General features: G+C 41.2%; 1 protein-coding gene across 11 annotated transcripts in view; it reads left to right on the plus strand.

The window, feature by feature from the left end:
* tns1b (tensin 1b) overlaps positions 1–14,128 on the plus strand; it is a 171,457-nt gene extending 157,329 nt beyond the window's left edge. For 8 of the 11 annotated variants that reach the window (XM_087178478.1, XM_087178479.1, XM_087178481.1 and 5 more), the window contains 13 exons: positions 1,518–1,613; positions 2,437–2,617; positions 2,831–3,879; positions 4,981–5,067; positions 6,445–6,573; positions 6,789–6,881; positions 7,796–7,873; positions 8,673–8,741; positions 8,876–8,902; positions 9,346–9,514; positions 10,752–10,820; positions 10,962–10,991; positions 11,200–14,128. In XM_087178478.1, coding sequence (XP_087034604.1) covers positions 1,518–1,613; positions 2,437–2,617; positions 2,831–3,879; positions 4,981–5,067; positions 6,445–6,573; positions 6,789–6,881; positions 7,796–7,873; positions 8,673–8,741; positions 8,876–8,902; positions 9,346–9,514; positions 10,752–10,820; positions 10,962–10,991; positions 11,200–11,338 — 2,216 coding nt within the window. In that variant the 3' untranslated portion in view covers positions 11,339–14,128. The remainder of the gene's footprint in view (positions 1–1,517; positions 1,614–2,436; positions 2,618–2,830; positions 3,880–4,980; positions 5,068–6,444; positions 6,574–6,788; positions 6,882–7,795; positions 7,874–8,672; positions 8,742–8,875; positions 8,903–9,345; positions 9,515–10,751; positions 10,821–10,961; positions 10,992–11,199) is intronic. The other 3 variants (XM_087178483.1, XM_087178482.1, XM_087178476.1) reach the window with 1 other exon arrangement.
* The last annotated feature ends 2,468 nt before the right edge of the window (positions 14,129–16,596 follow it).

Raw genomic sequence — 16,596 nt, forward strand, 5'->3', positions numbered from 1 at the left:
CATACATAAACAGAAAGCCCCATAAAAACATACGATAATACAAACAAACACACACACACACACACACACACACACACACACCACCCACGATTACATGTCGGGCATCCAGGTTGCAAGTACAAAGAATTGATTTGGATTCTTTGGTAAGTGGAGGATGCACGTGTCTCTACCGGAGTTCCACTGTCCCACAACGTCAGCCATATTTACCCCCTCCCCCTATTCCCAAAGCCCTGTGCCGTCTCTCTGCCCGAGTGACCCTTTGCCCATCACTTATCACAGTCCTGCACCGCTTTGGCATGAGAGCCACACGAGAGCAGCACTGGCAACGAAATGGACACAGTGTGGAGCGCACACATCAGACACACTAAAAAAAAAACACACTGCAGTTTGTGTGATGACTGAAAACCTACACACATAGATCCATACACATAGTGTACAGCACACAAATGTGCCATTATTGTGAACTTCCACTCTCAGCTGCTGCTGCTGTGTGTTGCTGTTCATCTCATCTGTGTTTGGGTTCCTGTTGCTGCCATGTTTCACTGCAACCAGCACCCTGCCTGCAGCCCCCCCCCCCTTGCCAACAGCCTCAATTACCCAGCCATTTATGTCCTGTCGTTTGATAATCTTGCCAGCAATACATGTCTGTTATCTCAAAAGTTTTTTTTTTCCTCCAAATGATTATTTTTGTTTACGCTGGAGGGAATAAAAGGAGTAGTTGGCACTGGAGCGCAGATTAATGTCGTGAAAAGCATCACCTGGAATAAAACACATTCACTGAAAGAGGATTATAGTCATGTAGATCTCAGTGTAAGTGAGTAAGGCAACACACTCTACTCCTCATCTTTCCCTCCGGCGTTAATATAGCAGAGACTGTGTCAAAGTTCAGCTTCTCTCATGGACAGTAGTAGCATGTAACCCAAAGGAATACAGGGCTGTTAGCATTGCTAAGGTAAAGAACGTAAAACTAGAATAAGCTGCAGTCTATAAAACTCACAAATTTATAAGAACAACAACGAATGAATACACATACAATTTTCCTGTATTACGTATGCGTCTAGGAAACCAAGTGTAGTTCAGTTTGACCCAGCTCTGCTTTGATGAGCGTGGCACACATCTCATTCTGCTGTTTGTAGACTGAGGTGTTGTCACAGCCAGAGGTTTGTCACATCTGGGTTGGTCATGTGCATGTTTTGCCCCTCCATCAGAGCATGAGGCATGGGCACGCCCCTCTGAACATACTGCTCGTGTGTCAACCCGCACTGATGATTTATGACTCGTCTTGACAGCTGTATACCTGTGTATCAGTGTATGAACTGACTATATTATCATTAAAATATTAAATGGCTATTATGATGTTTTAATCTTTATTGGTTGTTTTTATACACTCAACTTTTTTTTTTTTTCCCAAAAAAAAAGGGTGATGAATCACGGTTAGAGTGTGAAAACAGGTAGCACCTGTCAAGATGTGTGTGATATATGCTGCTGTGTGCTCATAACTATTCATTTCTCTTCAGGTCGGTCCCCTCCTGGTCTTGCCAAGACTCCACTGTCAGCCCTGGGGTTGAAGCCCCACAACCCGGCAGAAATCCTCCTGAATCAAACAGGCTCAGGTTGGTTGTACCACTCACTGAATTAGCTATTAATCACGACCTTCAGTAGCAAATCAGATATGGCAGGAAGGATGACGAGGAAAGGACTGTATCGAGGTTGTTTACCTATGTAAACAATGTAAAACAGGCCTATTTCTTATAATAACAAAGTAAGACCACATGAGAAACACAAAATGACATTAATTTTATCTGTTCAAAAATGCATGGATTGCGTATTTGTAGCATTAATATTTAAACCCTTACACCCAGCAGCTAACACAACACATAGGGCTTCACATTAATTTACTGACTGACATTCCCTGTCATACACACGCTCTCCTTAATAACACACAATTAGATAAATGCAGCGCAGAAAATGTCTTCTCTTTCCTTCCGCCCTGCTGTGCATGTGTCGCTTTACATTCTTCTGTTTCTCTGGATTATCTCCAATGATGCTTCACAGATGATGAGAGCAGTGAGGGTGAGGAAGGTAAGAGCGCTGCTGAAGTGCCAGAGATCATTATCACCATTCGAGTTGTTAATCTCCTCCACCTCATTTCTCCACCTACATGTCATGTGTTTTCAGACCTTTTCCATTTCCATTTACAGTCTGGAAAAGTCAAAACCACTCTCATGGCAAAATACATGATAACAGTCAATTTATATCCACTCATTTGGTAGTTACCTACTTTTATAGTTTTCTTTTTCTTTTTTTGTGTATCACCCTTGATTCATGATGAGACCACCCTCCATGTAATACATTTAGGAAATCGCTTAATTATCACACACACAGAACAGAAAACCCTTTGTGGCTCATAGAGATACTCCTCTCTCTCACATGCAGCACCAAGAAGCTACGTAGAGTCTGTGGCGAGGTCGGCAGCGGCAGGTGGAGAGCCGTCCACGTCACCGCGGAGCCTCAGCCCGCTGGGAGAGGCGACCAGCCAGCAGAGAAGTCCAAGTCCCTCCACCCACACACTGAACCCACCTTTGTCCAGCAGCAGTCCCATCCAGACCTCACAGGGGTGGGTCAAATATATAATGTTTTTTTTTTTGTGAGATCTTAAGAATGCATTTTAAAGAAATGAGTAAAAGTGTAAAAAAAAAAAAGATCTCTATATAGTCACATTGTCTTTGAAAATAAGGATTGTCTTGTCTGTTTCTTAGTGAGGAGGAAGCTCTGTACCCGACTGCCAACTAGCACAGCTGGTTAATAGACTTTTCCATTTCTCTTCCAGTGACCGGCCCTTAACAGAGAGCAGTGTTAGCACTCCGTCCCAACCCACTACTGATTCAGGCTTCCGCTCCCAGGCTACAGGGAGTGCCTACCCCACTCCCACCCCCTCATATCAAGCCGTGAATACTCCCACCTCCTCCTACCTGGATTCCAGCTCTCCAGCCTCTTCTTACCTTGGCACTACTGCCCCTACATTGTCCTACCTTGGTCCCAATACCATCCAGGGGAGTTATGTGGCCACAGATCCAAGCCCGCCCACCTCAGAACCCTCCCAGATCACACTCAGCCATGGAAGTCCCCGTGCACAGCACCGGACCAACATCCTCGGCTCCGCTCACAGTCCTGTCCTCCAGCAGCGCTCGAACGCTAATCAGGATGTTTTCATAATGGGTCAACATACATCACCAGCCAATGGCTTTGATGTAGGCATGCCAGGTCTCATGTCAGGTGGCAGTCCCGTCCTCGGCCGTCGTCTGTCTCAGGGAGCTCAGAATAGCCCAGTCCTCAGCAGACAGGCCTCTTTAGGACAGGGGTCTCAGCGGAGTCCGGTCCTCAGCAGGCAGCCATCCTTGGGCCAACCCCTGCAGAGCAGCCCCGTGCTCAGCCGACAGCCGTCCGTCACACACCCCCAAGGAAGTCCGGTTTTGGGCCGTCACCCGTCTGTGTCACAGGTGTCCCAGAGGAGCCCCAGTCTGGACCGTCACCCCATGCACAGCGGTTACACCACCCCAGACGAGAGACATGGGAACCTGTCAAGACAGAGCAGCTCCTCAGGCTACCAGGGACCACCCACTCCCTCCTTCCCCATCGCGCCTGCAGGCTACCAGGATGGGGGGACGATGGGGATGGGTGTAGGGTTCAGGCAGGGTAGCCCAGCCCCCGGTTTCCAGCCCCAGCTTCCGGAGAAGAGGCGCATGTCGAGCGGCGACAGGCCAAACGGAGCCGTGTCCTATGGCACGCTGAACGGGAAGATGGTGTCCCCAATGAGCGGAGGAGGCAATCAAGGCTACTTCCACACCCTCTCTGACTTCTCCAGGTTCAATATGTCCGGTAAGGACATAAATTCTCTGGAGTAACATGACCATTAAAACGGCGCATCAGCACTGATAGATCTAGATGCTGAGGGGGCAGGGTAGCGATAGAGTGGCTTTCAGCCCAGTGCGTCGGCAGCCGCCTCTTGGTTTGTGTTTTGCTTTTAGAGTTTTCTATATATATTTTCTACTATGTTTTAGTTTTAAAACATATCTCTTTTGCTATGTTTGCGCCTGCCGTCCACACTACTCACCTCACGCTCGCTTTACCTTTTTTAGTTTAAACTCTGGGGTTGCGTTGTAGTCTAGATGGGCAATAACTGATCGGGTCTCATCAGCCTCGACTACCAGTGGTGAATGCAACGTGGAAAACCAATTACAAGTGTTACTGACCTTGTCGTTTTTGCGAGCAGCTGTTGTGCAGTTGAATTCTGCCTTTTGATGCCACAACACCCTTCGCTGTTCCTCGTTGGGAGTATTTTGTGCAGCTAACCAACAGCGGAGCAGACAATCTGCTTCCTCTTTACACTGGATCGCACGTGCCCAGTGTACGTTAATCGTCATGTATGTGTGCGTTTTCAGGTGTGACAATTTTTTGGTTTTCAAAAGCTCTTTTAAAATGAAAATGTAGTAGTGTGGATGTAGCCCTTGAATTTCTATGAAGACTGACCCCTAATGTAATGTCAGATGCAAAATGGGAGACGTCACTTGACCTTGGTATTTTGGATTTTTGCTTATCACCTGAATTCATTTGTTGGCTCTCAAATTTTCAAACCAGTTATTGGTCCGTCTTCCTACCACCTTAATCTCTTTTCCAGAGAACATCGATATGTGAATTCAGAAGTCATACACCATGATTATATCCACACAAAATAACATTAAAATACTCGTCAGTACCAGTATAAACTTGACTTGACTGGAGTGCTGACCAGATCACCGTCACAGCTCGGCCAGTTCAACAACAAAATATACTGAGCGTACTGTATATTAGAGCTTTCGGGTGTATCTTGAGTGACATACACTGTCTATAAGAACACTGTAGTAACTGGTCTACTTCACAGGGATTTTAGCAAAGCACAGCGTATCCATTTCTGTAAGGTTCTCTTTGTTTTCCTTGCAGATGGAAGTCCTGAGAGCAGGCTGAATGTCAAGTTTGTCCAAGACACGTCCAAGTTCTGGTACAAGCCAGACATTTCCAGGGAGCAAGGTAAGATCGCACAGAGCATGACTCACACGGCTCAAAGATTTTTCCCTTGAATGACCTTCAGATATTTTCTGCAAATGCTGTAATCACTACTATTACATGTTTAATCAGATCAATGTCCAAATGGGAAAAGGTTATTTTTGCCGGTTTGTTTTATCTTCTTGGTGCCGGGTGTCAACCGTGGGCACTGGTCTTTTCATTGTGATAAGTTGGAGAGTACAGTTAAAGGAACAGTCCACCAGAAACTAACACTTTGAATTTCAATGTCTCACACTATTGGAATGGAAGCTGCGTGATTAGTGATGTTCTGGCAAAGTTAGAAACGGTTGAAACACGCAGAGCATGGGAATAGACAGTGGAGGAGTGGATTACACTGCAGAGATGTAGAGCTCAGTCTCTATTATAGACTGTTCCCATGAAGCATTTAAGAAGTGGTTAGTATGATTAAACTGTTTTTATTCAACTGGAAAGATTTAGTTGAATTTGAAGCCCCGGTGTTGAATTTCACACACAAGGTCTGATGACACTCTAACATTGTCTCTTTTGCAGACACACATGCAGTAATGAATATGCATGCATATGCATACACACACGCGCGTATACCACTTTATACACAACGTCTCTGTGCTTGTGTGTTTTGGTTGTGAGGTCAGCGGCTATTGGTTTCCCCATCTGCATTCGCTCACGGCCCGTATTGGATTATATCATGTTAAACACAAGCACATGCTCAACTGCAATGACATCAGACACACACACACACACACACACACACACACACACACACATTCACACACACACAGTTTATACTTAGTCCCATGCACTCCCAGAAGGAAAGCCGCACCATATGTAGAGAATTAGGGAACATCTGCATGTGTTGCTCATCTCATCCATCTTCCTTCCTTAAACTGCCACATGTGGACAGGCCGAGGCATTGAACTAAATAGTGAAGTAATGGAGGAGAGAGTGAAGCTCCTCTCCTTGAACAATGGAGCGTCTGAGGCAAAGTGTGATGTTAGATGTTGTAGGCTGTAGTGAAATACAGACTGACAGCAATTTTTTAAACAAAGGATCAGGACTCCTTTCGCCTTATTCTTGTTTGTTCTTTACCTTTGATTTCTTTTTCTCTGGCTCACTCTGATCCTTTAATGTGCTCACTTTCTCTGACCTCCAAATGCTATCAGCCAAATTTAGCTTGGCACAGTGTAAAAAGCATATTGCTAATTCAGTAGCGGTGTCTTGTCCTGAGAATCACCTAAGAGGAACATTAATGTCTGGACAAGCAATCCATCTAATAGCTGTTGAGACATTTCAATCTGGACTAAAGTGGTGGATCCAATTAAAAAATAAAAGAATAATAACTGAAGTGTCCCTGTGTTGCAGCTATTGGCCTGCTGAGAGAGAGGGAGCCGGGAGCCTTTGTTATTCGGGACAGTCACTCGTTCAGAGGGGCCTACGGTTTGGCCATGAAGGTGGCGTGTCCCCCGCCCTCCGTGCATCAGAGCAAGAAAGGTAGGGGGCAGGATGTTTGGTACCATGATTAGATATTTCGAAGCAGTAAAAAATGCCACAAGTATTTATTTTGCTTCTCCTTGTTTTGGTCTCAGGTCAGGGTGGAGACAGAATTACAGTTAATATCTTAATGCCAAAGGTATGAGGTGATGTCTCCGGGTTAATCAGCTGTGTGTAGACTTACTCACTCCCCCTCTCCCTCTCCTTTGGTGCAGGTGACATCACCAACGAGCTGGTGAGGCACTTCCTGATCGAGAGCAGCCCGAAAGGAGTGAAGCTGAAGGGTTGTCCCAATGAGCCTTACTTTGGTCAGTGAGAGCCCACCCCCTCGTTTTTTTATTTTCTAACACACACACACTCACATGTAAGCTCTACTGACAGCTTCGTAAAGTCAGTCAGTTCTCCTCTCCTGACTGTGCACCTTTCACAGATCTGCACCTCTTTGCAAGTCCTGTAACGTCTAATCCCACTGTAATTATAGTATTGACTGAAATGATCTAACTCGTGTTCTCCCTACTAATTACACTGGCTGTATCACGTGTGTGTGTGTGTGTGTGTTTTTGTATGCATGCACCCGTACAATCCTTTTTCTGCCAAATCCAAAATGGGGCAAGCTGACTTCTGTAAACATCTGTCGTGCTTCACCTTGTTTCTTCTTCCTCTCCTGTCCTCAGCTCGTAACTCTTTCCTCCTGCTGCATGTTTTTGTTTCATTTTACAACTACTGATACCAAAGGGATGATGAAGTGTGTTTGTTCTACATTACTAACAGTTTTTTTTTTATCCCTCAATCTCCCCCTAAAACTAACAAACCACATTTACCCAAACCCAACAGAATGAATTATGGGGAGTGTTAGTTGTATTAAATAACTGATAACATTATAACTTTTCTAACTAAAGTAGATAAAGAATGATTATTATAATTATCGTGGCAAAGAAATTTGACACTGACTTGCTGTTGCTATTAATGCATGTACATTTTTAATGTCTACATTAACTAACAGTAGTGATACATAGCAACCAATAAAATCAATAACTAATGAAAACTACAGTCAACAGAATGTATGTTTATTACACAAGAAATAAGCAGCAGTCTAAAGCAATGCTGTGAGTCTAACTGTCAGAGTTCACTCTCAGTGTGAGCTCTAGAGTTCAAAGATGAGAATGAACTGCTGAAGGATAAATCCTTGTTTTTGACTCGGTGTCTTGTGTCTGTTTGGCAGGCTGTCTGTCTGCTTTGGTCTACCAACATGCCATCACACCACTGGCCCTGCCCTGCAAGCTCCTCATCCCTACCACAGGTCCGTGCAGCCACATGTGATTGTTGTAAAGTTTAGGCTTTTTTTTCCTATATTGTTTATGAGTAATCATACATTTCTACAGATAAATGCTCAATTAAAACTAGGGCTGGGTATCAAACTGATACTTTTACAGACTGACTGAATTTGTTCGATACGATCAAGAGTTGTGGATTGAAAAATGTCCTGTCATTCGATACCAAATTTCAACACCTAATGAGTAAATGAGTAAAACTCAATAGCATTAGTGAACCAACAATCATTCAGCATGATCTAATAATGCTGATGATTGTCTGTTTATTTACATGAACACGTTTGAGTGTGTAAAGAAACTGAGCTTAAAAATAAAACTAAAGTAAAACTAAGAGTCTGATCTTGAGTGAATGTGCAAACAGTGAAGTATGACGTAGGTCTCGTGTAAAGGAGTTATAGCAAAACAGATTTCAGGTTTTCAAGTTCTTAACTCTTAAATACATAACTATTACCCAGCTACCCCATGTTTTAAATGAATTTTGTTCCAGGGATTTCCTTGTGTAAATATTTTTGTTGCTAAGTAAGATTTAAAACAGATTACTATAAAAGCTTTTTTTAATCTCAGGTAGTTCAGTATATAATATCACTGGTGAGACTGGAACCTGTAATTAACACAGTAAGAGGCATGTGAATGAAAAAGAGATGAAACTACACTGTCACATGTTGTACCCCTGCAGGCTCACAGGAGGCTGCAGTGCAACTAGATTAAAGCTACAATTAGAGCTTTATGTCAAAACTGCGAACGTCCCCTCTCTCCTGTTTTGTGCAGATCTCACTGAGGAAGCACCAGAGGTCGCAACGACAAATCCACTGACTGAGCGGCTGAAACAAGGAGCAGGTAAAACATCAACTCACTGTCACTGTTAAAAGCGCAGTCCTCTCATTTTATACCACTCTGCTCGTGACATTCAAATTCAACTATGAACCATCCCATTCACTTATTCTGACAACATGACATCCTTGTCATCCCAGTGCAGAGTGCCCCTGCTGATTCCCATGGTAAACCCTGTGCACTTTTATTTGGAAACCTACATCTGGAATGTGCATTCTGTGTCTATTGTCTGCTTGTGTATGTTGTTACCTGCACAAATGAAGACAGATGTTAACGGCCCTGTTTAACAGAGTTCCCTCAGAAGTGTCTTTTAACATTAGCGCCCAGCTTCCCGTCTATAACAGGCAGAATGCTTTATGTGGAATGATTTGGATGGAGCTTCCAGAAAGCATGCTCTCTAATGAGAAGACATTTTTGCATGAACAGGTCATTGGCAATCGTGTTTCCCTAAATAGTCATTAATAACATTTTACAGGATTCAATTTGGAATCAATACAGTTTGTTTTTGTCTTTACAGAATTACTGCTCCATTGTCCGTTTCCTAAAACTTCTGCCTTTCCAATCTTGACATATTTATTTAATCTGACCGGGACATCTGTTCTCTTCCCAGCATGCAATGTTCTCTACATCAACTCAGTGGAGATGGAGTCGCTGACAGGCCCTCAGGCTGTTGCCAAGGCCATATCTGAGACACTGGCTGCCACTTCTCCACCTACTGCCACCATTGTGCACTTCAAGGTGTCTTCACAAGGCATCACGCTGACAGACAACCAGAGGAAGTAAGTCTGGATGCTGCACACACACTGTTTGACACACTGAAGTGTATGGAAGCGTAAACATTGCATGACATCTGGAGATTTGGCTGCAGACGTATTTGAAGAGACATTTTCTGATGACTGAACACGTCTGGAGACATAAATTTGTTTTTGAAGGGCGAGTGTCAGCATGTGTCACTACACACAGAAGCAATAATAACTGAGGATTAAAGGATCAGGTCCTTATTATTTACTGCGGTATTTCAATCAAAGGCTCAAAACTGTTTTTTGCAGCGTACCAGAATAGATAAAATACATTTTAAACAAAGTTTAAAAACATTTTACATTTTAGGTGTCACTTCAAATCCAGCCATGCACACTTGTTGCAACCCCTGCTCCCTTATTTCCTGTCATCTCTTTGCTACTGCCAGCTTATAAGGGAAATATTTAAATACAAACAGTAGATAAAAATATTGGCTGACATGTCACATTACAATTTTCTTTGAAACCCCAGATGTCGATACCGGTGTCGCCCTCTGAAAGCCAGTAGTGCAGGGTTTCCCACCTCAAGAGCAACCTCTCCTAATACCAGAGGAAATTATTACAAATTAGGAAATATAATAAACAGCTTATTCACAGAGCTCAATGCACTGCAACTTAAGAAAACAAATGCAAATAGGCAAAACAAGCTAACTGAGAGAACATCGTCAGTTTGGGAACACGTGTTTAGTGTCCTTTTTAGTGTCCCCTGGAAACACTTTGTCTCTGCTACTTGCAGCACATTTGTGTATTTGGTTGAGTTGCCAATATTTGCAGATTTGCAGGACACATGTTGTCAAATAGATGTTTCTCAAGTTGTTTGTGTTTTGCCTATATGCATGCGCTTTCTTAAGCTGCAGTTCACTGAACTCTCAGGGCCACCGTACTTTATCCAGTTTAGTTTGATGATTATCAAACTAACTTCAATTGAACAAATGTTTTTTTACCCAAGACAGTCTGCGTCTTGAAGTAAGTTACATGTTCGTTTTGACCAGCTGGTCTTATGTAATCAATGGCTGTGATCAGCTAACCATTGTCCTGTTGTATTGGTCACACTCTAACCATAAGCATGCTTACGATTAGCATCAAACGATGAAGTATGCTTCCTCCATATTAAACTAATTTGGATGTACTGCACAATGAATCATCTGCTGCTCCACACAATGCTTGTTGTCACTGTGTTTTATCACTCATGTCTCTCTGTTGATTTTGTCTGTTATAGGATTTTCTTCCGACGCCACTACCCTACCAACACTGTCACGTTCTGCGATACTGACCCTCAGGACAGAAAGTGAGTACGCAAACATGAAATAAAGTCAAATTAGAAGTTTGTTTAACCTGACTTCCAAGAGAGACGTATCCTTGGTATCCTATCCAATTCATTTTGCTTTCTTAGAATGGTAAAATTAACATTTTTATCAAATCTTTTCAGGTGGAACAAGCCTGAGGGAGGCACAGCCAAGTAAGTAAACCTTCAATGTAATGTCATACTCCTGTTGATTCTGATGATTCTAGATAACAGCAGGGGGCAAAAATATGAGTAATCCAGTCTCAAAACTTTAAGAATTTTTTTCACCAAATTCAGACACAGTTCAGGGGTCTAACAATATGTGGTTTTTGATGAAACGTGGTAGCTCTAGTGAATACACATCTAACTTTTGTCATTCCAGGCTGTTTGGGTTTGTGGCACGTAAGCAGGGAAGCACAACCGACAACGTCAGCCACCTCTTCGCTGAGATGGACCCTGACCAGCCTGCCAGCGCCATCGTCAACTTCGTCTCGAAGATGATCGCCTCGCAGAAACAATGAAAGCTGTCTGCAAACCCTGGCGCTTTATTTTTTTAAATGCCTTTGGTTATTTTCTTTCCTTTTAACCACAGACACTTTCTGTTTTGGACAATTAAGCATTTGTTTTGATGCGCCACCTTATTTTTCCTGCTCTTTTACATTTAGGCAAATCTGTGTGTATGTGTGTGTGTGTGCGTGTGTGTGTGTGTGTGTGTGTGTGTTTGTGTGTGTGTAAGCGAATGAAAAAAGAACAAGACAGAGAGTGTGTGTGATGTGTTTGTGTGTATGCGGCTTGCATGCATGTGCTTTTCTTCTTGGACGGACTCCAGAATGGACCAGAGGAAGTGCAGGATGGGGAGTGGCTGTGTGTGACGGTGGGACGGGAGGTGATGATAATCTCCCTGGCAGGGTAACTCATGAACAGGACGAGAGAATGACATTGTGTGTGCAAATGTTATTTTTTTTAGCAATTGTTTCATTTTTATTTTTTTAAAGAAGAAGTCAAGTTGTGTGATGTAAAGGTGGATTGTATATCTATCAGGCTTTTGACTGGTCAACCAAAGATTTTAAAAAAGTAGTCAGGGCGTGTATAGTGTGCCATTGTCAGAGGGTCGGAAGTATTCTTTTGTAAAACAAATATGGCTGCTTAATCAAAAAAAAAAAAAAATACTGAACTGTTTCTTTCTGTATGTACTGATACTGTAGGTCAATTCAGCACCGACGCCGTCTTGCAAACTGCGTTCTCGGACATTTTTGCAGCCGGCGGAGGTCTGTGTAAATATTCTAGATTTATGCTTTATGAGTAGGACTGTTCTAGATGACAATTGGTGCCTGACTTTTTTTGTAATGCAGAGCTTTTTAAGAAAAAGAAGAACATAAAACTCATACAGGCCGTCTTAAATATGCAAATAGCCAAACTCTGAAATAAGGTTCTTCTCCAAAATTCCACAGGTCCTTCCCTGTTTGATGTAGTAGTGTAGCTGAAGATGCAACTGATGTTATTCCTCTGACGTGCAGCTAGAGTCTGACAAAATCGGCTGAACCTATTACTGTATCCACGTGAGCATCTGTAAGAACGCTATTGGATCATCAACAGTCAAGTCTCTTGATTGTTTTGGAACAGACGAGCTTCCTGTCTACCGCCATCCTCTGTTCAGTCTGCGCAGCACGTAGCCACGCTATTCCGCTCATGACTGAAGGGCCCACAGTTGTTTTGGGAGGACGACCTTTAGAGAAAAGTGTCCTCCTGCAACACCGCTCTTCAGTTTTTCTGCGTTGAAAGTTTTCCGTCAGCCGGCCAAAACTGTTAACTCTCACACCCTACCCAAAAGTAAGCTATACATATAAATATACATATATAGATATATATGAAAAAAAACTTCCAAACAGTGACTTAAGATATTTATTTTTTTGCTTTGTTGCTCTATGTTATCTTGTATACATGTATTATAAGGTATACATCAAGATTACTGAAAACGAGAAGAAAAAATTGCTTTTTATTTTGGCTAAAGTCAAGAGCATTGACATATATAAGGTGTAAAGTGTGTGCATTTAAAAGTGTATCACTGTTGTTTTTGAATGTTTTTTTTCACAGCATTACTTCTTTTTGTTAACATTCTTGTTTTCTTGGGGAGGCTTTTTGTTGTTGTTTTGTTGTTGTTGTTTTTGTTTTTTTTCTGTTTCCTTTTTTTTTATTTTGTGTGAAAGATTGTTGTTACTGAAGTCCAAATTGGAGTTATCCTAAAGTGATGCCAACAAAATTGTTTTATTAACTTAAACCTGCCTAGAAAATACATTGCCCAAGTTTAGCACTTAAATGTTTTAAGTATTATCAGTGTGTTTCTGCAAAAAGATAAGATATGGACATTGACAGACCCATTTCATGTCATCATTGCATGTGTGGAGGGAGACTTGCTGGTTCCTCAATCTCTACAGCATGGGACTGATCCTTGTACATGGAGAATGATAAAGTTCAGTCAGCAGCTGCTGCCCTCATGTGGTGGAGAACTATCATTACAACAGAACCACTTTTATTCTAATACAGTGTTTTAGCTGTGATTACGGCAGGTCAAAGGTTAAATGTTTGAGTTAAATTCGATCACTGAGAAAATGAACTAAAATATTAATTTTTCAATAATTTTAATCCTGATTCCTGTGCTGATTTTCTTAGCAAATTAGTTTTTACTTTATTTTAAAGTCCCATTCAATCTCCTTTCTTTATGCCCGACACACAAGGATCAGTTGGCAGCATGATGTAAAATACTTAGATAAGGGTTAGTTTGGGGACATACATTAACTCAAATGTGCTTCTTCAAAAAAAAAAAAAAATACAGCACTTACAGGGCTTTTATATCTGACTAGAATGTTCCATTATTTATTAGCAAGAGCCTGCACGCTCAAGTCAGCTTGTTACCTTAGCGCTGCTGACTGTAATCTGTACACAGTATCCTCAAGTCTTACTCAACCAGTCTCAGAAAGATGCCCATAGGTAGTTCATCAACATCAGGTTTTGATTTTCACGTGACGACTGTATCTTGACTCAGATAATGAGAAAGAAGATTCTATATTTTTGCCTGTTAAGAGAAGAGGACTTCCTTGTCTTCAAACTGAATGTTAGCCATTTGTTTGCCAAGATGGAAACTCCAGTGGCATCTGCCCACTTTGACAGATCAGTCTGGACTGTAGAATGTGTGTGAATGAGCTACTATGCCTGTATAGAGCTTTGTCATTTTTTTTTGGTTTGCTACATTGTATGGCTTTTACTATTTCTGATGGAAAAAAAAACACATTAAAAAGCAGTACAAATCAAAATGTATGCTGATGTCTGTTCTTATTTGTGTCAAACATGCAGTTTGGCCTTGTTGTTACTTTAACTGTGGGAAATTATAGGTTTGAGGTTAGTTTGCAATAATGTGTGTGCTTTGTGCAGTGGGCCTTAGAGGGTTAAAACCCCCCTGATCATCAGTTGGTTCAATTTTTGATATACATTTCTACTAAATGATCTGTTATAGATCTCCTCTTATGAAACTCAAGTGTTTAATCTTGTTAACATCCATATGATATTTTTTTATATAATACAGACGTGTGAAATAAACAGTCAACTCTATGACTGAATATTTCCCCCTTGAACTGCAGTGAACCAATGACAGTCTCATAAACACAGATTCAGACAGCCAGGGTTTCATACATCACAAACCTAAGGAACCAATCCTGTCAACTTGTGGGGACAGGGGGCGGGGCTAAATAAACCTGAAACTTTGTCAGTACAGAAAGAGAGCGTTAGCATTAGCACAACCATTAACCCTGTGTCAGCCACTGCCAGTTACAAGCTAACAAACAACATAAACATATAAAAGATGTATTATTTTGACAGTATTTTTACCTAGTGTAAAACATGTCTGGAGAGGAACTTTAAGGCGTGGTAGTGGAGTAATCTTAATTTATCATTCACATCAGGTTTGCGAGGACTGTATAATGAATGGAAACTGGTATACTTGTTTTCTTGTTTTAACACTAAATTATGGCTTAGAGAAAAGGCCTCCACCACTGACCCACTATGCTACCAAGGTTAGTGTCACTTGGAGATGCAATAAAGTAAAGTTTACAAGTTATTTAATATTTTGGCCATTTTTAGGGTTCATCATTTTATTCTTGGAGTTTACTAAAATAGATTTACATGCTTCAGTGTTATTTTTATTATACTGTAGATCTTACGCTGTACTCTATTCACAAGAAGCAAATGGTTAAATTATGAATTCTTCATCTGAGCTAAGAAGGTATATTGACAAACATATAAGCATAAAACATCTTTGGGTGTTGCTGCACTATTTTGCACTAAGGAGATCAGGTCGCTGGTGACCTGGTTAAACATCACAAATCCACAAGATTCCATGCAGATTTCGAGTCCCAGTCTCCCGTTGGGTTACATAAAGTGGGAACTGCTCCATCCCTCAGAAATTTTTTAAACAGTCCTCATTAAAGTGCAGAGCTTAGTGAAATGTTTGGAACAGTAGAGGGAACCGTTGTGAAAATGAATTTTAGCCATTGAGTTCTTTGTTGTTCTGCAGTTGGCAGCAGCAGAGTTGTGGTGTTATTTGTTTAAGCACCTGAAATATTCTGCTTTGTGATAGTGACAAATCATTTTTTCATTTGGTTTGGAGAGATTCACTAAAGCGCAGTGTTGATTAAACCAACCTTGTTGTGTGTCAGTCATTACTTCTTCTTTACACAAGTGTGCTATTTAGGGACTGAAATGTAGAAATGCATTTTAAGGCAATGAGAAAGAAAAATTCCTATTTTACTTTTTAATAGCTTTGGTTACCCTTAAGATATCTATGTGTAAAAATCCTATCCTAATAGGAAAATTGTCAAGAAACGCCATAGTATAGTATGGCTAAAAATTCGAGAAAACATCACAATATATTAAGTCCTAAAAGGTCATAAAAAAAAGTCATAGTATGGCAAGGCATGAAGCTGCATAGTATAGTAAGGCATAAATATGCCAAAAACATCATTCTATAGTATGGCATAAAAATGCAAAATACGCCATAGTATAGTATGGCAAAAAATAAATAAAAAACAAAATCATGTATTAAGGCATAAAAGGTCATACAAACGTCATAGTATGGCAAGGCATGCCAGTACCTAGTGTAGTAAGGCATAAAAATGCTGAAAAACGTCATATTATAGTATGGTGTAAAAAATGTTAATAAAGGAAGGTGGACAACCTTGTGGGAGTTGAACCCATAACCCTCTGAATGAAAGATGACAGGCCTAACCATCGTACCAAAGTGACCTCATTACAGACATTGTGTAATGCAGGACACAAAAATGTTGTTATACAGTAAAACGACAAAGTATGATGTGGCATGGAAATGCCAAAGAAACGCCATAGTATAGTATGGCAAAAAATTCAAAAAAACATCATCATATATTAAGGCATTAAAGGTCATAAAAACGTCATTGTATGGCAAGGCATGAAGCTGCATAGGATAGTAAGGCATAAAAATGCCTAAAAACATCATTTTATAGTATGGCATAAAAATGCAAAAAACGCCATAGTATAGTATGGCAAAAAGTTCAAAAAACATCACAATAAATTATTTCCTAAAAGGTCATAAAAATGTCATAGTATGGCAAGGCATGCCACTACCTAGTGTAGTAAGGCATAAAAATGCTGAAAAACGTCATATTATAGTATGGTTAAAAAATGTTAATAAAGGAATATGCAGGTGGAGGACCTTGTGGGAGTTGAAACCATGACCCTCTGCATGAAAGAT

This window comes from Seriola lalandi, unplaced genomic scaffold (genome assembly GCF_002814215.2).
Source record: "Seriola lalandi dorsalis isolate HSWRI2012SDOR001 ecotype SW California unplaced genomic scaffold, Sedor1 jcf7180002054689, whole genome shotgun sequence".
Taxonomy (NCBI): Eukaryota; Metazoa; Chordata; class Actinopteri; order Carangiformes; family Carangidae; genus Seriola; species Seriola lalandi.